At 43.9% G+C, this 22,764-nt stretch overlaps 1 protein-coding gene across 1 annotated transcript in view; it reads right to left on the reverse strand.

Moving 5' to 3' along the window:
* Positions 1 to 21,155, reverse strand: part of GDPD5 (glycerophosphodiester phosphodiesterase domain containing 5) — a gene marked incomplete at its 3' end in the record, with an annotated part of 96,024 nt that extends 74,869 nt beyond the window's left edge. Inside the window, exon 1 of the mRNA XM_010185826.1 lies at positions 21,039 to 21,155. Within this exon, the coding sequence (XP_010184128.1) occupies positions 21,039 to 21,155 (117 nt within the window). The remainder of the gene's footprint in view (positions 1 to 21,038) is intronic.
* Between the last annotated feature and the right edge of the window lie 1,609 nt (positions 21,156 to 22,764).

Genomic DNA, 22,764 nt, shown 5'->3' on the forward strand with positions numbered 1-22,764 from the left:
ATGAGGCACACTTACTTGTTTCCAGGCATTTAATTTTAGGCAACCATCCATAGAGACAAACAAGGGGTCCCCAGCATGTGGTCCTCCTCTGCCAGAATAACAACCCCAGCATATGGGTGCACAGCCAGTATCACCTCTTTCAGTGTCTCCAAAAGCTCTTGCTGAGACTGTGTGCACTTTCTTACCCCCATTTATCCCTCCTCTTCCTACCCAAGGCCCTGCCTGTCTTGCTGCATTAATTCTCTTGGCAAATCAGCCATCCACTGCACCAAGAAGAGGAAGATGCCCAAGGTTCATGTCTCATTCCATGTATTCATCACTGGGCAGCATCCCCAGCTCTTGAGGTACCTAAAGAGAGCAATGGATAATGACAGATACTCAGCTTGCATCCTCTTCCACTTACTGTTTGCTCACCAGCAGAAGGGGCAGCGAGTACTTGCCGTCCCTATCACAGGAGGCTCAAGCTCTCCCTTGCCTGCCTGATCTCCACTGCTACTGTTTGCCACAAAGAAAACATTTCTTTGGACAGAGATACCAGGTTGGAAAGCAACGGGCCAGTCCTTTGCAAGCCCTATGAGCAGAATCATATCCTCCAATGAAGACCCCTGTTCCAACGCAAAACAGTTCCAAATTCTCCAGGAAATCCTCAAAGCAATTCAAGGATCATTTTTCAGATCACAAGGCATTTTCTGTTTTACAGTATTCTGGAACAAGCTGCTGGCACAAGGTCATTCCAGATGAGCACAGGCAGCTTCATGGAGTGGTGCTATGCTTTGCATTCAACCACTGCTCACAAGAACCCTGAAGAGAGAAGAAGGGAGCACAGAGCACAAACAAGCACCCATTGCTCCCCTCAAGCTGGACCCTCACAGAGACAGGATGCCAGGCAAGACGACCTTTAGTCTGACCCAGTTGGCAAGTTCTATGTGATCACACTTTGCTCCACAAGACATTGCCCCATCAATGCACAGACTTATTTAATCCACATGATGAGATCCGGAGGGCAAAGACATCTGCTAACAAAAGCCATTGAACAGGCTAACATGTAAAATGCTTTCTCTTCTATCTTTGGGGGCAACCCAGTGACCTGGAAGACTATTATAAGAAAGATTTAGAGCAACTGAAGTCCCTCTCTTTTAAGTGGAAAATCGATAAGATTCGAGTCCTGTCCAGCCTCCACATGCTGAGCTAATGGGAACAGAGACTATCAGAAACAGTGGACAGTGACATGTCAGATTTACCAGCATGAGGTTAAAGCTCAGCTTCCCAGAAACAAGGGTGCACTTGTTTCTGTGTCTGCCAGACAACGGGATGCTTTATGCAAGTCAAAGAAATAATGTATTTTTTTCTAATACTTGACATATGGAAAGGATTTACTTATTTTCCCTGCAAGAGATTTAAATAGGTTCAGTGCACTGCCAGAGGGAAACCAAATGAAGTCACAAGCTTCAGCAGCAGCTGAGTATCCAAAGCCAGCATCCATCTGGAGAGAAGGAAGAAGCTTTACTTGTGGGATTTATTTATTTTATTTTTTTTTTAACTTCAAGAGCTAAATATCAGGGGAAAAAAGAGAAATCAGAAATCATGAGAATAATTTAAGTGCTGGAGCTTGCTCATCGCACAACAGCTTATTCAAGGCTTTATATCCACAGCAGTGCCACACTTACGCAGCACAGAGAAAGTGAACTGGAACATAATACAGCAGCATCAAGGCAGGTCTCACTTTGCGTTGTGCCATTTATCTTTCACTTCTTGCTGAAGAAGCAGGAACCCCTGATTGCTGCAGACAGTTACAGCAAAACAGCTTGTTCAGGCTTGGGCACGTTGCTAGTAACTCTTGCAAACATGTGCATGCATTAATTCACATCAACTTCAAGATGAAAAGCAATGAAATGAGATCTTCTCTCCACATATCACTCAGCTAAAAGCTACACCACCTCACCCAATTCAACTTTGGGCTCCTGACCTTACTGGGGAAGGAAAACACCAAGACAATAAGGCGTAGCTCTCAGCAGTGTGGTTTTCCTGAGATCTGTAGAGGTTTAGGTAGTTACAAACTAGGCTTGTTAAGCAAACCCCAAAACTAAGGCATAGTAGTATGTTCTGAATTAGAGGAACCAAGAGGAGGTTTGTTTTTCTAGAACAGACAGTATGGCTGCATCAAAAAAATGTAAAACACAAAGATATAGCAGCTAGCAAGAATGAAAGAGCCGTCTTGCGGTGAAACCAGTCAGGGAGAGCGGAAAAGCCAACACACGCTCCTTCTCCACCATTAACCTGCAGTCAGCCTAGCAACAGGGCTGACATCACCAGAGTCTTGCACCACAACGCCAAAAAAAGCCTCACACCAAATATCACGATCAAGAGAAGGATTGGTTTCTCCTGGAAGGGAGGAGAAGAGAAGCTGGGTCTCTCTCTCTCTCCTCTCTTTGCCAAGCATCCAACTGATTTGATCCCATTTGAGATGGCTGAGTTTTCAATCACTTTGAGAATTTCAGCCTAGCCAAGTGAGGTTAAAAGCACCAGGTTTCTGCCAGTCCCATCACCCTGAAGTCAAGCGCTGTCTATCACAGCATGATCCCTGCCCAGCAGCCTCAGACACCCAGATGCTGGGTAGGGAGGTAAGAGCTGGTCTCCTTACAGTACAGTCTATCTTTAGCATACAAAGTGATTTGAACAACCAGCCAAGCTTTATTTCATGGTCATAGGTGCTGCTTTTTTGTCACTCAAAAGTAAACTTCAACTTTGCAACTGGCCAGCAAGGCTTCAGGAAAGCACACAAGGAAGTTAATTTAATTTTTAAGAGTCAGAATGCTCCAAGTTCAGGAGACTTCAAACAAAGTTTTAGTTGTTTCATTTTTTTCATCCATAATTGTCCCTGAAAAAGGGCCTCTTTTGACTGCACTGAAGGCAATTGATTCTCAAGTGCTGGCTGACATCAGCTGCAAATAAGTGTGCTGCCAAACAAAGTCTCAAAACCACATGTCAAGAAGAATATGACAAACGATGGGTCCAGGCCAGTTCATCAGCTCTTCTCCTTTAACAGCTCATTGTAGAGATGGCACAAAGGGAAACCCTAATTTTCAAGGTTGAGATGAGCTACACATTCTAGTCACCAAAAAACCCATTGAAACTTCCAGCCACAGACAAACACAGTTTCTCTTTGCACATCTCCAGCTGCCACTTATACACTTGGAATCACACTTTGGAGCTCAGCAGTAATTCACCTGGAAACAACCTGAAGAAAAGAGGTTGCATCTGCAATCAAGCACCCCTAAATGCAAGGCCCCTTTTCAAAGGAGACTCACAAGACAGTGAAGGTAGACAAAAAATCATAGATCAAATTCACAGCCAACACTGAAGGACAGTCATATTTTTCAGCTTTGCTAATTGATTTTGTTAATAAGCCAACAGCTCATCAGCACAGAGGTTCACAACTCATAAAAACACAAGTAGCTTCAGAATCCAAGTTGAGCACCTCAGTGTTGACGTGGTCTGGATCCCCACCCCCATCCCACAGGCAGCCAAGTCATCTCTAAAGCAACAAACTGGTGGGTTACTGAAATGTCTTGTGACAGATGCCAGGAAAGCCATATCTCCACCTATCTTCAAGTTCTCCACTAACCACACAACGCTGCAGAACCACCTACCAGAAGTGATGGTTGGACTTTATGATCTTAAAGGTCTTTTCCAACCAAAACCAAAACTATTCTAAACCAAACCACCCATCTGCACATAATCACGATGTACAGCCTTACTTTACCCACACCCCAACAACACTTTTGAAACCTGCATGAACTGCAGGACACCCAAGCACCCAAACAAGGCATAACTCAGACATCTGTGGGCTCTCAGGCTTTTCCACCACATTAGCAAGCCGAGGCTACTACCACAGCATAGCAAACTTGAATCTTGTTTGCAGGATTATGCAGAGGACCTTACTACAGGCCAAGGATTTAACTTCATTAATCAGTTGAGTCCCATTTGCACAGAATTACAGCAGTGTGTTACACTAGCCAGTCCAGCAGGACCGAGGTTGCAGCAACTACAGCCAAGCTCTGGCATTAGTAACATCTCGTATCAAGACTTCACACGTGCACACATCTCACACATCCCCCACCCCCAAATGTCTTGGGGCCTTTGGGTCAGCAGGCTGAACTGGTCTGGGAGCCACTCTGGGTGTTGGCTCAATGTCCAACAAGAGCAGCTTGAAAGAACAATCCCCAAAACATCATAACTCATTTGTGCTCCCTAGCCTTTGCTATGAGCTTTCCAGCTTCAACAGCCTTTGCTGACAGAGGAACATCCTGGCCTTCAGTGCAAGTCAGGATTTGGCCACCTGCATGCATGTTCTGGAGGGCTTTGGCTTCACAACACAACTACCTAAGGGAAAGCTATGACCGCATCGCTGCCGAGACCTGAAAGAGATTCAGAGCAGACATCACAAGCAAAACTGCAGAATAATTAAATGCTCACTCTTTGGCCTAGCTGCTTGTTCACATATGCTGAGAGCATAGGAGAGATTTTGCTGCCAACTCCTATTTCTTACATGTCTCACAGTCTCTGGTGATGTTCTTGAGCTTCAGCTGCTGAAGAGCCAGACTTTTCAGGAGACACCCAGCTCCCGCTGCTGTGGTATTCATCTCAGACACGGCTTCTCTGCCCTCATGTGCGTGGCAGGGTGGGAGAGGGGTCAGGAATGAAATTCAGATGATGCATCCCAGAGGTTTAGAAAAAGCCTATGGGAAGTAATCCCACCGCTGAACTCACAGAATAAGGAAGTTTTGCAGTCATCTTCATGTTTCACTGGACCCAAACTGCAGGTTCCTGAAAACTTGCACACAGACTGGCAGCTTAGAAGGTTCTAAAGTATATAGCCACGATCAAAAAAGTGCATCAATCACGACACCTTTCTAATCCCAAAACTTTTTGCTTGAGCAGTAAGCTACATGGGGAATGGAGAGTCTTCTGATGCAGAGCTTTGCTCCCAAGAATGCTTGCAATAAGCACACATACAAAAGACAAAAAAGTCTGCTGAACTACTACAGCCTTTTCCTGGTAAAGGGGGAGGAAGACACAACCACAACTGTCAAGAGTCAATCCCTGAACAAGCATCACCACAGTAAGCCACAGACTGCAAGAAAGCTGCAGAGTTTCAACTTGAGGTGGCTTTTTAAATTTTATGAGTCCAGCTTGTAAACTACGAAGAGCAAATTGCCCCATAGGGAAATATGTTCCATCTACCCCTTTAATGCAGAAACCAACCACGTGTCTGAAACAGCACATCGTTTGATTTATTAATAACCGGAATGGTAACTCCAGCAAGGAAATTAATCTCAGGTTGTACCTGCCCTGGGATGATGATGAGGTGAAGGACAGGACCAGGAACTGTGCAGTTCCTCTATGCAGAAACTTGGCCAGACTCCCAGAATAGGAAGCATGAACGTGAACATCTGTATTAAAAGGCAGAAAGATATTATTACGCAAAAACATTTCAGCTTCCAAGCCTTCCTGTTCCAGGACTTCTAGCAACCTCCCCTTCCAAATTAGGATGAACAGCTGCGATCTATTTGGCAAGCTAACCTCTGCCCTCAATTTAGAAGCTTTTTACATCACAAAATAAAACACGTACATTTTAAAAACCAAAGGGACCATTAAATCATCTAGCTTGACTTCTGTACAAGAAAGGCCACCAAATGTCATTCACTCACGTGTATATTGTTCTACAGCAAAACATGGTTACTAGGCACACTTTCCGTAAAGGCACCTGATGGTTTTTGAAGACTGAAAATCCTAAACATTGCCCACAGTAAGACAGGGAGAAACAGATCCAAGTAATCCACTTTTGTGAAAAATTGTTAGAGCCTGTTCAAGCAAAATTACATCCATCAGTGCAAATGAAGATGGTTGCTGCAGACTTTAAACCATCCCTGCAGTATTTCTTAAGGCCACAGAAGACATGCTATGATTCAAATGCCTCCAAAATAGCAGGCCAAACGGAATGTAAGACAACGCTCTTTTGCAAAATAGCATCAAAACCATTGAAAAGCACTCAGAACATAGCACCAGAACCTACAAGTTATTCCTTAACACATCTACACATCTATAGCATGATGCAGTTACCACTTGTCATCTTTTGACATGGCGAGATCTGGCTCACTTAGAGCTACATCCTACAAATACCTTGTGAGGAGAGCCTGCACACTCAACTGCCAAGAAATTCAGTTTAACAAAAAAAAATAAAACAAATTAAAAGACAGAAACATATCAGGATTTTTCAGTGCAACCTTCAAAAAAAATAGTGCCAATTACGGAAGTTTTCCAGGAAACCACAAGATCTTTCATCAGATTTTTGAAATCCAGGATGCAACTTCTGGTCTAAGCCAGAGATCACTGAGATAAACCAGTCCTAATGCTGGACAAGAGGAAGAAAACCAATGGTTATTTGGGTACAGCATTTAGAGTGGATGAGTGTGTAACATCTACTCCCTGCTAGCTGGATTTATGCCTACTGGCCAGCTGGTTTATGCTCATGGGCCAGACAGAAGGGAATTCTTAGCTGCAGGCTTTCCTGTGTGGGTACAATACATTGCCCTCTTCCCATATGCTCATTTTGGGCATCTGTAGGAACTTAGGAGCTCCCAAACCTACTGTCTCTGCCAAGATTTCTGAGCAAGGCTTATTGCATTAATAAATTCACAGTCCTACAGAAGGACTTGGGTTTTCCCCACCATTTTTAGCCAAAGGACCTTCCTAAATGCAAACAGATTTCTTCAAAAGAATACGAAGATGTCACAGTACAGTGGTATGCAAGGGGGCAGGGGGAACCACAGAGTGACACAAATGCTTGTTCTTTGTGGCTTTCACCAAAGCAGTAGGAGGTGTCACCTAAGTCAAATAAAAGCAGATGACATACGGGCACTGAAAATTATATCAGTAGTGGAAAAAAGTGCACAAAAGTACCTCAACTCCCCAGCCTACCTTGCCCTCCTCCTAACCTCCAGAATCAGTTATCAGCAGCAGAGGTACAACTTTTATGAAAGAGAGGGTAGAAAAAAAAGGGTATTGGTGTAGGTCGTTATTTCTCATTATATTGACATATCTCCCCCTTTCATAAATGCATAGGATGGCAGCAGCTGTTAAAAGCAACTGTCTATTTAACTGTACTTCACTGAACATTTACTCTTCCCAAGTCTTTTATTCTCAATTCTGCATTAATCCAAGAACAAAGGAATGAGGTTGAAGGACAATGTGTGTCTCTGGGTAGAGGAATTGGTATAAATAAAGAAACACTGGGCAGGCTCAGCTCTGTGCCTAGCTGAAGCCTACAGCAAATATTCCAATTCCTCACTAAAGCACTCATGTATTGAGTTGTGCAGAGCTTCCAAAAAGCTCTTTAGCACAGCAGACACCTAAACAAGTTTCTCACAGATTATGCAGGACATGGGAGCATCTCTCCCAGCTCAAGCCTCACCTTCTCCTTAAAGTTCTCCCTTTTCACCCCTCCAAATCATGCTTTCCTCCCCAGCAGCTGGCAGCCCATCACTACTTTGAACCCTTCCCATGCTAAGCTTGCTCTGTCACCCCACAGCAGCAACCCATATACCAGCTTGTGCTCCACCATCTGCACAGCAGCATCTCCCACCCACCACATCTGGCAAGAACTGGACTCAATCACCACATCTTTCCTGGCGAAGTGCCAGCATCTTCATGGAGCACTCAAACCCATTCACACATCTTCCCTGGAAACCAATATACATCTCTAAGAAGGGCTGTAGCTGCAGGACACCACCATCTTGGACCATCTGTGCTCCATCATGGATTTGCAGGAAATTCAGCCTCTTCAGCACAGCAGTCTCTCTGCTTTCTTTTATCCCTTCCCTGAAGGCTGCTATTCATAGCCATTTAAAATTAATACTAAAGTGTTGCCAAGTTTAAAAAGTTCTTTATAAATATCTAATCCACTGCTGAAAATAGAGGACACCAACAGGAGGCTGTTTGAAAAGCACAGCTTTCAGCAGTCCCCAAGAAGGGCCCTGTGGGAATGCAGCCTCTTTGTTTCCATCAACATCTTCCATGATTATTTTCAGCCATTCATAGTTTTGGTGGAAATAGCTGGCTGTGAGCTGGGATGGGGCTAAGCAGTAGTGACAATGAGGAGACCATGTCCCAGGTGATGGGACACATGCTGGGGAAGGCAGGAAACCCCAGCTTCTCTCAGACTGCTGCTTGCACGGCCATCACCTCCACCCATAGCCTCCATCCCTCTGCACAAGACTGGCAAGGGAACTGTAACATCATCACAAGCTAATCACGCTCCTTTTTATTTCCTCCATTTACTGACACCAGTGCCAGGTTTCCTTCTCATCTAGCTAAATTTTTTGGTCATTTTGGATCCACACAACTTCCATGAAGTCTACTTTCATGAGAGGAAGAAAGTTGTTTTTGCAGGAAAAGAAACATAGAAAAGCCTTCTATGTTGGTCAGTACACCCTCCCCAGTGCACCCAGCAAGGACATATTGCAAAGTTGTTCTGCAACATTTTATGCTCTGTAAAAGGACGATTGTCCTTGAATCTCTTCTAGGACACCCAGAAATCAGGGAAAGGTGATGGGAGAGTGGACTTGGTGGGTCAGGAAACTGATGAATTCAAACCCAAAAGTAAAGTAAATCATTCAAGTCCAATTGATGGGCAGCAAGATCACACTCAGTTCCCTCTTTGTGAGGGAAATAGTCTCATCTGGAAAAGGACCTTGATTTGTCACCATCTTTGTTGATATTAGAGAGAGGGCTTCAGACACCAAGTCAGGCTTCCATTATTTTAATATAATTTCACTTCTATCATTTACTGTCTTCAAACCTTATACACTTAAGGCTCTAGACATGGGAAAGGGCTAAATATCCAAGGAAACAGCAGCAGATCAAATTAACCTGTGTTAATACAGCTACCAACAATGAAGCTTGCACTGGCTGGAGTACAGGTTCCTATTTCCTCTTTTGAAAAACAAGTTATCCAATTCATTTCTAAAAGTCTAACTCTAGCACTAACAGCAACTAGACAGCCAAGAGGAAAAACATGTTTTGAAAAGCAAGCAGAAAACCAGTGTCATTTACCCTATCAGCACCCCTTTTTAGAAGGAATTCAGTAAATTATCTATCTTGATGCTATGTAAGCACTTTTCAGCAATATCTAAAACATCCTTATGTTATCAATAGTGATTTGGTCACAGATCAAAACGTAGCACCGTACCAGCTACTATGCAGAAAATTAAACTCTATCCCAGGCAAAACCAGTACAGGAACAGCCTGGAAAGGCTCTCTTTCCATATACAGTGGTGGGTTAAACTATGAGTTGATTGAGCATCCAAGTCTCATCTCTCACTCAGCATCTTTCAAGCTGGTGAAGATTTTGTAAAAGTGGTTGTACTCCTCTGTCTTCAGACCAGAAACATCACTGTGTCCGGGTGTCCAGGGAAAATTGCCAGCAAAACCCAACAGACAGAGCTTCCAGTTCTTGTTAGCAAAGCACAGAGTTGTCTCTACAGGACCACAGCCCAAAAATCCCCCTTTCCTCCTCTCCTTTTCCATGGTTTCCCACCTGCCTCCCTTCCCCCTTTCTCCAGATGCAGCTGCAGTTCAGTGCTGGCTGTTTATAGCCCAAAACACATTTTACAGATGCTCTGCAGTAAAAACCTTTGACACCTATAAAGCATTATAAATCATAGGGCATGTTAATCAGCCAGTCTGAGCCCATAATCCTAACTCAGGCACAACAGTCAATGGGTTTTGCAGACTCCCTACCACAGGCATTTTGCCTCTATCAGGACTAAGCCAGAGATTTAGCATTAGTCAAACATCCTCACCCTGACCACATTAGGCTGTATCAGACAACAAGTTAAACACTATGGATTTCCTGGGGTGTCAAAGACTTGAGATTTCTCATCTTTCACTCAGGCATTACTGAAGTAGGAAACATCTTTCACATGGAACAAGCAGGAATTTATGGAGACCAAAGTATCTGCAGTCAATAGCCAACTATTTATACTGAAGAATGGCTTTGGAAGAAAAACACAACTCAAACCCATTAAGGCTGTATTTATTGGATAGACTAATTTGTAATGCAATATAATTTATTGGCAGTCAGGTCTTTTGGTCAAGCAGTCATGAACACACCAGCTTTCTGGGCTTGTACCTCCACGGTAGAATCTAGAGGTGACCAACAATGGACTTCTGCAGGCTCACCTGTCTAAGCAGGCAATGGCTTCAGCATCAACCTTGCCCTATGGTAGGTTTATTCTTGCCGTTCTAGGAGCTGTCTGAGGATCATTTGTCTGGTGATCTCCAGAGGCCCCTTCCAACCTCTACCATTCTATGATTCTGTGATGTGGGTCTCAATGAGAAGCAAGCTTCTGGCTGGTTTAGCCCAGTTTCAGAGACTAGCACACCCCTCTGCTCCTTGCCAGTCTACTGGACTCCTGCCCAGCCCAAGAGAGGTCTTGCTCCTTCACAAAGATCAAAACATGCCATTCCCAGATAAACCCAGTAACACTCCCTACAAAATCTGGTCTAATAGTACCATGCACAGCAAATGCAATTCCTGCCTGGCTCAGCTGACCACAGACCTGCTTTAGGGAATATGTAATGAAGAGACAATGAGATAAAGGAGAGAAAAACCATATTATAATATTACAGCATGATGCCCTATGTTAATTCAGTTCAGCCTTGCAGGCTGGCTGTAGTCACACTTCAGATGAGATCTTCTTCAGCAGCCAGCCTTGGAAAAAAAGATGGGAGAAATCCTGTCTTTTCCTCTTCTTCACTGTGGAAGGAAATTTCCACCACTGCTGAAGCTTCAAATGCATTTCATTTCAGCAGCTGGATCCCAACATCACTGAGCAAGACAACAATTGAATAGTGCCCACGCGAAAGACCTGCAACCCCAGACATGCAAAGAAGTCTGCACTTCTCCCTGACTCCCAGTCATCTCCCAGAGCCAAGAAAAACAGTTTTCATAAAGGAAGACTTAAGACTGCTAACACAGAACAATTCCTGCAAGGCAGTGCAACCACAGCGATGGAAAAACCTGAGGGAGTTCAGCAAAACCTGGAGGCTGGGCAGGGTGAGGTGTCCACCTGCAGCCATGGGCATCACAAACACCTTTCCTGCACATTCATCTACCCTGTGCCATCTCATCTCCTTGCAAAAGGGAGGTGAATTTAAAGGATGTTTAAGTGATGCATAAAGCCCTGAATAGAAGGTGGTGTTGCTATCGATTCCAGAATTGAGGAATATTTAAAAAAAATAGTTAATCCAACAACTGGATTTTCCTGCATTTAGCCCATCACTTCAATATAATCAGACACATCCATTCATGGGGATTCAGCTTTGAATCACTGGTCATGTCCAGCATGCAGCATCCAATGCTTTAGTGCCTGACTTCAAATCAACCAGGCCTCAGAAAGCCTCTTTCCATCAAAAACTCCCATATTCCCTGGCCTATGGTCATGAACATTAACAGCTTGAAAGTGCAAAGAAAAGGGCAAATTCACCCATTGCTTAATAGTGGTTTTCAGCAAAGCAAGCAGTTTCTGTGACGAGTGACCTTTGGCCATCTGGGGATTAGCACTGAAGACCCAGCAAAGTCGCAGCTCCAAAGCCCTTAGTCACACAGATATATCACACCAACATGGCTTAGATAATCTGTTCAGGTCATTTAACAGCTCTCGCCAAGTGGGAATTACAAGAGTATTTCACTATAAAGTGAATTAATATACGTATCACAGACACAGCACAGCAATCCATTATGTCGGTGGATCACAGCTCCCCATTTGTCTTTTCACAAAAGGACCCAAAAAAGCCATCAGAAGCCTCAGTTCAAGGCCACATGATGTTTTTAACCAGATGAACCATCTTGAATCATTCACATTTCACTTTAAGGGAATAAATTTTAAAAACAAGCACCCAATTCATTAGGAATGATATCTCATTTATACTGTCTTGCAAAGGATACTTTAAGGGCAGGGAGAGGCATTACAAGTGTTAGATATTCCCCCTCTCCTCCCATATCTACACAGTTCAGACACTTTACATTTATTTAACAAAAAGATTAGGAGATGCATATTATATAAAAAAAACAACCCACCGTCCCTGAAAGAAAAGTGGTAGTGCAGCTCTTCTAATGATGCCGCTGCTTTCTGGTGAGCATTCAGCTGCCCCATGGGCCATAGCAAACCCACTGCCTTCACCTCTCACCACACACCAACCAGGCCATTTGCACAAAGCACTTCTTTAACTCATAAGGAGCAATTTGGTTTCTGATTTTCATTATTGCATCTCTCCAATTTTTCCTGCTAAATGAGCACTGCTGATATATAATTGATGCTGCTTGCAGAAAGGACAGGGAGATGCATCTGGCTCTGGGAAATTCTGGATTTCTCCACTGCTCTTACACACACCCCAGCAGTCCCCATCTCTTTGCTGTGACCACAGCATACCCATGTGAGAGCATGTCTGGATAGCTCAGCAGCAGCCAGTGCATGCCATTAGACACAGCATTTATCATGTACTGGTCATACTGCAGTTGACCCCTACAACACAGCAGTAGTGTTGAGAGCAGAAATAGGAGGTGGCTGTGCTCCTTATTGGGTTGCTGTACAACCACTTGCGGAGTGGTAGGAAGGGGTAGAGGGATGTATCAGATAAAGTATCTTCTGCCTTAAACACATCCGTAGCTGGTCAACAGATTAAGTGAGCACCTTTGTATTGTCCAGATTAACAAAACAAACAAAACCACTTAAAAAACACAAACCACAACAAACCCAAACAAAACCCTACACAATAAAAACATGTGTTCAATAAGGCTTGCACTGCAGTATCCCAGATGGGAGGGATATGCTGCATCAGGAGGTAATGGATCCATCAAGCCTTTTCATCTCCATGTACCAAAACCTGGATGATTGTCATATAAACATTGTCTTCATGCTGCCTTAAATCAACACAGTCCATAATCCTAGAGTTGCAGTCTGATGACTTTTACCTACACAGATGCACTTGTTCAGCCTCCCAGGACAGAAGCTTAAGACACTGTCCTAGACACTGCTTTTAACTGATGACCACAATCCCTGTTAAGTAACAATCTCGATCTAGTACTAATATTGTTGGAGCAAGTCCAGAGGAGGCCAGAAGGATGATCAGGGGCTGGAGCACCTCTGCTATGAAAACAGGCTGAGAGAGTTGGGGTTGTTCAACCTGGAGAAGAGAAGGCTCCAGGGAGACCTTCAAGCAGCCTTCCAGTACCGAAAGGGCTACAGGAAAGCTGAGGAGGGACTTTTTACGAGGGCAGGTAGCAACAGAATAAGGGGTAACGGCTTCAAACTGAAAGAAGGGAGATTTAGGTTAGATATTACAAAGAAGTCCTTTACTGTGAGGGTGGTGAGACACTGGCACAGGTTGCCCAGAGAAGCTGTGGATGCCCCCTCCCTGGCAGTGTTCAAGGCCAGGTTGGATGGGGCTTTGAGCAGCCTGGGCTGGTGGGAGGTACCCCTGCCCATGGCAGGGGTTGGGCTGGATGAGCTTTGAGGTCCCTTCCAACCCAAACCATTCTGTGATTCTATAAAACACTGGCATAGTCATAACCATCCAAGGAGGCATTCACAGAGAGAAATCTCTAGTAAAATGATCAGGGTTAACATCTCTCAATTTAAAGCAGAGCACCTGAGGCCATTTTTGGTTGCTGTTTTGGCAAGAGCCACAACTTCCAAGTCTCAGATAAGCTTTCCCAGAACAGGGCACAACACAATGGACTGCAGCTTCCTCCTGTCTCTTCCATCAGCCACTCCTGGAAGCCCTCAAACTCTGTCCCTGTCACACTCTCAAGAAGATCTGTCTGGTAATAGGTCAGAAACCAGTGACCCCACAGCCAATATCTGAGCCTTTAAAGTTATCTCCTTCAGTCATGCTTATCTTCAAGAACTTGAAGGCATCAACCACATCTGCTCTCAACCTTTCTTCTTCCCCAGGCTGAGCACAGCAAGTTTGAAGTCATCGTTTTCCGAATACTTTCTAGGAAAGGCTTGGCTAAACCTCCTGATAAGACGTAATGGATTTCCTGGAAAGCACAGGCAACCTAGACTTCTGTCTGGAAATCAAAAATAAAGGGGGGGGGGGGAACCAAAACACACAAGAGCCATTTCCTCAGGCTGCTGGAACAAGGACAAAAGAAACATGAAGATTTCTTGAATATCAGAAACAGGACAAGTCCAGTTTTGTCCTGGCTTGTCTGGAGATATTTAAAGGGTTTGAAAGTCCTTTTTATCCCTATAACCTTCCCTAAACTTTAACGTGTTGTTTCCATCTTTCTTCCCCATCACCTCCTCAACAGCCCAAAGTCCCCCTTTCCTGCACAGACAGCACTTGGACATCAGTCCTCAGGGTACCTGCCTACACAGACTATGGACACAGTTATTCAGCTCTGTTTCAAGCTGTTAATTCCAGGTTGGTTTTCACTGCAACCCAGGATGAAAAGTGGGGGTGGTAAACATCCATCCCTACAATCTTTTGGTTTGGTATTCTGTGGTCTTGGAGCTTCACCAGCTACTTAGGAACCTCCTGGTGCACCTGAAGTAGGTTTCTTTATGCAAACAACCTACTGACATTCAGTAATACTGAGCTCACCTTCCCCAATTACACTTTTAAGGCAAGGCAATGCACACAATGGCTTCAAGGAGGGCAAGAGAAGCAGCATCTGCTATATCTGAAAATGTTCAAGAGCAAACAGGAGGAAGGACGGACGATGGGCTCCAGCGACAATCTTTCACCCAGATAATTAGTACAAAGCATAAAGAAAAAACAGTTGGAGGGAGCACATCTGGCAGATATAACAAGGAAATGCCACAAACTGAATAAAACCCCAGAGGCCCCGTAATGTTGGAAAAGTCACAAGGCACCTTTGTGTATCCGAGGGGGGCTGGCCTGGCCGTTATCACAGGGAGCTTGTGCATGGATCGCTTCAAAGCTTCTGAATAAAGTAGTAACGACAGAGTTTCAGAAATTCTCTAAGCCGTTGCTGTATGAGCTAATCAATCACCCATAAAAAAGGACAGCCCTGCTCAGGGGCCACTTAATATTAGCCAGAGCCTGAATTTGCAGGCAGACCAGTAAAGCCACAGAGAACATAATGGCAACCCAGCAAGTTAGCTGTGATTCCTGGTGGCATCGGCCGCAGTGTCACACAAGACACTGTCCCCAGCTTTCACCCCCAAACCTACAGGCAACAGCCAGTGCTATCAGGAAGACCCTAAAGTGCATTCACAGGTTCTGTGGAGAAGAGTCCATACTGGGATGATTCCCGAGATTCAGAATTCATCAGCAGTAGCCACCACCAAGTCATCTCAGCAGCTTGGCTTCTGTGCCTCAGTTTACCCAGTTAAAAAACAAAAAAACCCCAAGCTGGCAGAGGGGTCTATACCACTCCACACACTAAAATTGAGGAGGTTGTGGTGATTACAGGCTTTGGTATTTTGCCTGAATATCAGCAATTCCATTTATTAACACTGGAACATTATACTGGGGAGGGAAGGGTAGTACCTGGAAAGCGCTGAGCAAGAACTGGTTGGCTTGAGAAACTGTGTTCCCTCCCACTGCAACATGCCCATCTGCTGCAGAGGCCTCAGGTCAGGAAGGCTGAGGCACTCTGCCAAGCCCTATTAAGTTTTTATTGCACTAAATCAGAGCAGCCCCAGGAAGGCGTTAAAAACACTTCTCAGTATTTTCCCCAGCAAAGATATAAAAGCCCATTTGTCAAGAGGGATGGTGAAGGAAGCAACACTCCTGGGCCAAGGTGTTTCTAAGGAATCTGTAATATCTAGCTATCTCCTTCCTTTTATTGATCACATACCAAAGACCCACAAACCATGGAGCATGTGCTGCTGGGTTCAGAAGAACTGATGCTATACAAGACATTGCTCCAGGCTTGGCAGCTCTTCACTGATGACAGTAGCAAGTCTACAAGCCAACAGCAATGAGGAAGCATCTCTGCTACAGCTACTGAATATTACTGGCAGAAGAGGATGGAAGCAGAAAGGGAAAGGTTGCAGCAGCTACTGGAAGGACCAGAGGAGCCATGTACCAGGTAGGGAAAAGAAGATCTGCAAGGACACATGTTTGGGAAGGGGATAGAAAAATAATAAAAATAAGCCAGGATACTTGCTGGCACATAAATATGGAGTCTAAATACAGTCATGGTGGAAGGGCTGGAGGAGTAGCACTCCCAACACCAGAAGCTCATGGGTAGAAGCAACCTGCATTTCAACCTCTTGGACCAGGTCCCTGTGCTGCTCCCATCAGCAACTAATGGAGATCTCTGAGAAAGGAAGAGGGCAATGCCTTGGATGTGCAAAAAAACCAACAACAACAACAAAAAAAAGATTTAAAAACATGAGGTTTCTTGGAGACAGAGGGGTTAAAACAGTTCCTAAGGTAGGAAGGCAAGTGCAAGGGCTTTAAACAGGCTATGTTCATATAAACATCAGCCCTATGTAGCCATGCTGAAAAATAATGAGCATGATTTCAGTTTTGTTCTGTTTTTCACACTGAATTATCAACAAGTTGTATTTTTAGGTCAAAAAACCCTTAATGTTATACCCAAAATTCAACCCTGCAAACCCATGTTTCATTGGCCATCAGTCCTTGTTACCCCCAAAGCTTTCAAAGAAATCCATTCCTGAGCTTGGGTCTCATTAGCTCCAGATTCATCATCTTTCCAGGTTCTTAACAAGGATGCGGTTTATTAGAAGGAAAGCTTCCAAGGGAAATGGGGGAGATAAGAACAGTTCCCAGCTACATTTTGTCTGCCTCACCTTGCATCTCAGAAGGGTTCATGGTTGGAAAGTACGGCATCTCTGTTGCTAGGCAGAGAAGCCAAAGCCCTCTGTAAATGATGATAGTATTTTATCCTATTTGACAGGGAACTAAATAAGATTAATAAAATGAAGATTCTAAGATTTTCCAATACACAGTAACGGGGGGTGAAAAAGAAACCAGACAGCAAATGAAAGTTGTCTCTTTTGTATATTGTAGATTTTTAAAAAAATATATCACTGCAATTTTCTTCTGCAGAATATCTCTTCCCCCACTCCCACCTAGGATGATTTCCCAGGTGTGATATTAGCTGTGTACAGACAACATGGCTTAGGAAGCAATAAAAAATGAACAAAACCAGTTGATAGATTTTAACCTCATGTTTATACAGTGCAACCCACCAACATCTCCCACATGAATACTGATCCTGCAGCATCTCTAGATGGATTTTAAAAGATGTTGCAGCCAGCCCTGGACTCTACTGCAGGAGCAAAGGCTGTTCTGGTGTTGCAATACCCTGCAGCAGTTCATTTCAGGTGAAGCACACAAGCTATGCGCAAAGCACTCTGTTTATCCACTGCAATTAGAAGTGCTGCTCTCTCTGCATTTAATCCCTGATAATCTATCAGCAGGATCCTTGGTATCTGGGAGCTACCTTGGAAGGTGTCATCTGAACTTCAGACCTTTAAAAGCACATCTGGCAACTACAAGGTAAAGTTTATTTACCCCAGTTTCTGTGTTCAGGGCAATGAAGCCCTGTTAAGATGATGCACTGACTTCGTAAGAACCTCCTCGGTTGAATACCTGATGAACACGCTGTAGTTCGATCAGAAATTGCCTTCTCACACCAGCTACAGAGATTATAATAGTATGAATCTCAGCAAGACCATCTCTTCTCTTTTATATGCCCATCATTAAAAAAAACATTAAAAATTTAAAAAAATGTGAAAGAGAATCTTGCCATTAAAGCAGAAGGCGCACAATAGAAAAAAGGAATTTTGCAGCTGTTCGAAGTTTCAAAAAGGAGACCAAGTGTACAGGTTGGGTGCCTTCAGCCCACTCCCCCCCCTCCATTCTCAAAAGGTCAGAGGAAAGCAAGAGATAATTACAATTCTAGCAAGCAGTCTCCCAAAAAAACTTAGAATGCAAGCTTACAATTAAAGCTCTCATTTTCATGTAAATTTTTAACGTGCAGTAGCAAGTCTGATCTGCATACATTTGTGGGAAAAGGAAAGGAATCATTAAAACTCTGGCTGTGAAGCTACAGCACAATTCAGAAAACAAATATTCAGTCATCTGCAGAACATTTTAAGGACAAGAGGTTGGGTTGTAATCCAAATTTAGGTGAAGGCCTTTTATTCTAGAAAGTTTGATAACCATGATACAGCCTATGCTAAAAAAAGTTACTCTTTGAATATGTGCCTTGCTTTCTGATAATCCCAGAGTATAAACATAACATGTGCATACACTATTCCTTCCTTTCCAGGTAGGTCTAGATTTTTGCAAGGTTTAAGACCTCTTAAGTATACCACACCCCTTTTATAGAAGCCATGCTCAGGAAAATATGTATTGTATTATAATTGCCTCCTCTACTCTCAGCTTGTAGTGGTTGAGTTACTATAGGGTCACATACCAAGCAATACAATAGGTATTATTATCAATATGCCTCTGCCTTTGTGTAAGGCAAATAGAGACACAAGTTATGGTATGGTATTTTCCTGACTAATTCCTTACAGAGACACCTAAATGTTATGGCTGGATATAGATCAGCTGGAGACAAATAGCATACATAAAACTTCCTAACCCCATCCACTGCCTTGGGATCTTGGCAAGTTTTGCCCACCCACCCCAAAAGTCATCTTGCACAGACCAGAGATCACTAAACTCCAATGATGGGAGTACCCTTTATTTTAGGGTAGGTCCATCCCTGCTTCAGAGCTTCACTCAACTGCAGAGAGTTGAGCTTGCAGTACAAGCGCTCCCGAATTTGAGTGATACCATCTGATCCGGAGAAGTGGAGGGACACTAATCATAGTATTACAGAAAGGTTCGGGTTGGAAGGGACCTCAAAGCTCATCCAGTCCAACCCCTGCCATGGGCAGGGACACCTCCCACCAGCCCAGGCTGCTCAAAGCCCCATCCAACCTGGCCTTGAACACTGTCAGCGAGGGGGCATCCACAGCTTCTCTGGGCAACCTGTGCCAGTGTCTCACCACCCTCACAGTAAAGAATTTCTTTGTAATACCTAACCTAAATCTCCCTTCTTTCAGTTTAAAGCCATTCTCCCTCATTCTATCACTCCATACCCTTGTAAAAAGTCTCTCCCTTGTTTTCTTACTGGTTTGCAGCCCACAGGACTATTCTGTAACTAAACAGGTTTCTCATTTCTTACACATATCCTAGAGTTCCCACCCATTTCCTACAGTACTCAAGCACATGGAGAGAGACCTGTCCAAGAGAGGATGATTTGCCTTCATTTGCATTTTCCCCCTCCAAATACAGTGCAACAATTGCGCATCCCAGCACTGACAACTGCAAGGAACTTAATTGACAGCAAGACGGGAGCAGATTCTTCATATCTTGGTTTTGCATAGCCTGTAGCTAATTTTACACTTTCTTCTCTTGTTCCTGCAAGAACAAAGTTATCTCCATTTCTCTGTTCAACAAAGTGGAATTTGAGGCCTTAATAAAACCAAATCAGAGACTGAAGACATTTTTAAGCCATTCTAGCACTAGAAAAGCAATTGAAATTCCAAGTAGAATTGGAAGGCTGTCACTGGTATTTTTTGGTAAAATAATCAGTGCAAGCAGAGCCAGCTTTCACTGAAAAAAATTAAGTCAACAGCAATTTTTCTGTGGATTTTTAGCTAAGAAGCCAGATGTTATGGTTCATAAGGCATACAGAATAAGGCATTTTAAGTATTTAAGTGAGTACATGCACACATGCCAAGACATTACATCCCACTGTTTTCCCGACAAAGTCTTAAAAACCCAAGTACACCCTCTGCTACGGATGTGCCCGAGTATTTGCTCAAAGAAAATCTGGCCAGATTGAAAGAAGAGGGAAAACAGCACAAACATTTCTCCTTTGCAAAAGGAAATTTGTTTTACTCTGCACAAATGCAAGCCGTGACTTCTCAATTCACCGGGGAGCTCCGGCCAAGCTGCATCACTAACAATCGATGCAATTCAGAACCAGGAGCATTTTTGGCATGGGAACTGCCATCTAGAAGTGTTTGCTCCTTTAACAGCCTTTTCCAGAGCAGAAGCACTCCACAGCCAGGAAGATCCCTGGTTAAAGACTTAAAAACAAAACAGAGGCGCTAACTGTCATCAGAGCAAAATGGCTTTGAAAAGCAACCAAAGAGTCTCCTGGGATCATTGCCAGGAGAAACGAGATTTAGGTTTTGGTTTATTGGTTGGGTTTGTTGTTTTGTTTCGTTTTGTTTTCTTTAAGTAATAAGCACACTAAAAAATATCCTGGACAACGTGAGAACATAGAAAAACAGTAGCACACAACAACCAATACCCAGAAGATGCAAAAGGCAGCTTTTACAGCAGGCTTGGCTTTTTTTTTTCCACATTTCTTCCTATAAACACATCAGGTCTCTCGAGACCCCCATCTTGTAGCCTTAGATGACCAGAAAGGCATCAGTCCAACCCCACTGCCTAGATTCCCTCTGCCACTGCTCCTAAAAACTGTATTTATCCAGAGGTGGGAAAAGTATCCTCTAGCAGTTCCCCCTTTTATCCCCAGTGAGTTCTCACCTCCTGCTCCAATTCCTTACAAATTTATTTTCACACGCACACACAGAAGCTAGAGACGACACAGAAATGTAGTTCCTACAGATTCAACCAAAGAATCACAAGCACATCAATAAGCAAAGAGCAAAACAGAAGTCTGCTGCAGTACCAAATGGAAGATACAGACAGATTTGGCCAGAGCCATTCCACTCAATCCCTTTGGGCACCATGACCAGCTAACCATGCCTATCTGCTACATCAACCACATAGTGAGGACTTCTCACAGACCTCCAGGCTATAGAGCCACTAGTTTCCATGGTTTACCCAAGCCAACAAAAAAAAAAAAACCAAAACCCAAACCTAGCACTTTCAACCAAGACCCACACTCATCCGCAATCCAAAGTCACTGGGAAAAGGTGAAGAGGTCAACTACCCACCTTGGTAGTGTCATCATGTGACCGCTGGTACCGTTTCCAGCGGCAGCCATAGATCCCCGTCAGACAGGACAAACATAGCTGCGGCTCATAGTACTGCAGTGGTTGGTGTTTAACCATGCTCCTTCCAGCCCCTCAGGAGCGGGGTATCAGAAATCCATCAGGTCCTGGGAGTACCCTTCAGCAAGAGGAGAAAAGAAAAATAAGATAAATTAAAAACACCAAGCAATATTTCAATACATTAACAAGCAATTTAATAATTAACCATGTCCTCTGGCTATTGAGAGGAGGAATGATAGTCATATCTATTCCCAGCCCTGCCAACATCTCCGGCTTGTTACTCAACAAGACCAAGAAGTTTAATTAGTTTGCAAGTTTTATTTCCTTGTGCAGTTTCTCCCACACCACTAAAAGCAAATGTATTCACAGGAGTTATCAGAAAGAAAAGCCACACAAGGACAATATTATTGGGAGCTCAGATTATTAGATTTTTTTATGAATGACTGAAACAAAGAATCATACCCTCTGCAAGTACAACTTTAAAATTGATTCAGAGACCTCTGCAAAATTGAAACCCAGCCAAATTAAATTAGTTTATCTTGAGTAACCTATGAAGTCTGCAAAACAGCCCCAGACAATAACTTAACAGTTCTATGCATGCTGCAAAAGGCAGATATTGCCCTCTCCCTTCATATACATCTCCAACAAGCACTCACAGGAATGCAGGGCTGGTTGCAGCCCTCACCCAGGAGAAAGATCTCCTCTTCACCCAACAGTCACTTCCAAAACACCAGGCTGACTCTGATGCAACTGCTCTATTTGTCATGCGTGGGAATGTCACTGTTTTCAGGGAAAGTAATCTGCTCCATCGATTACATGCTTTGTGCGTCACAGGGATATATATATATATTTACATGCTCATTTTTGTCTCTGGTGAGATTCATATCAAGAATAAACCAAGTAATCGTATGCTCTTACTAATTCATAGAATCAGTGTTCAGTGAGAGGAACCTCAAAGCAAATATTTGCCAGTCTGGTGGGGTGTCTCCGTTTAAGGGTCAGAGAGAGAGAGAGCAGGATTTTCTCTCTATTGCCCCTACCCCCTCCCAGGGGGAGAATTAAGAAAAAGGGAATAGAGAGAATAATAAAAAAAAATGCTCCTCACAAGGTTGGAAGTTAAGACTGTAACAAGTCTAATGAAAACAACAGGCGAAAGGAAAAGATAATTAATAAGGGACAAAGGATATTTATATACAAAACCCGATCCCAGAAGTCCCGAATGGAAATGTCCAAACAGTGCCTCGTGGCCGCTGTGACTGCTGTGACTCGTCACCAGGCACCACAGTGGTGCCGGGAGCGGATGGTGGTGGATGCTGCAAGCACGTGGAGCTAGGCCCAGCCGTCCCGAGATGCGACAGGAAGCAGCCCAGGAAAGCCAGGAAAAGCCCGCGAAAACCTCGGTTTTTTATAGACTATGGCCGGAAAGGGGAGAGAACAGTACTGATCTCTGACCCTCCAGGGTCCTACAGACACCACCTGTCCTTCCCTTTCAGGCTGGTAACCCTTAAACCATAACATGGGGTCACGCTGCTCTCAGCTGTACTTAACTCCTACCAGGGGTTTTCCACAGGTTCCTGGCACACAAGTATACACCTACAGCCCCAAACATTGCTGTTGTGTGGATAGTTGGTGCACTATATGAGTGATGCTCAACACTAGTTAAGCTTGC

The sequence above is a fragment of the Mesitornis unicolor genome, unplaced genomic scaffold (genome assembly GCF_000695765.1).
Source record: "Mesitornis unicolor isolate BGI_N332 unplaced genomic scaffold, ASM69576v1 scaffold5026, whole genome shotgun sequence".
Classification (NCBI taxonomy): domain Eukaryota; kingdom Metazoa; phylum Chordata; class Aves; order Mesitornithiformes; family Mesitornithidae; genus Mesitornis; species Mesitornis unicolor.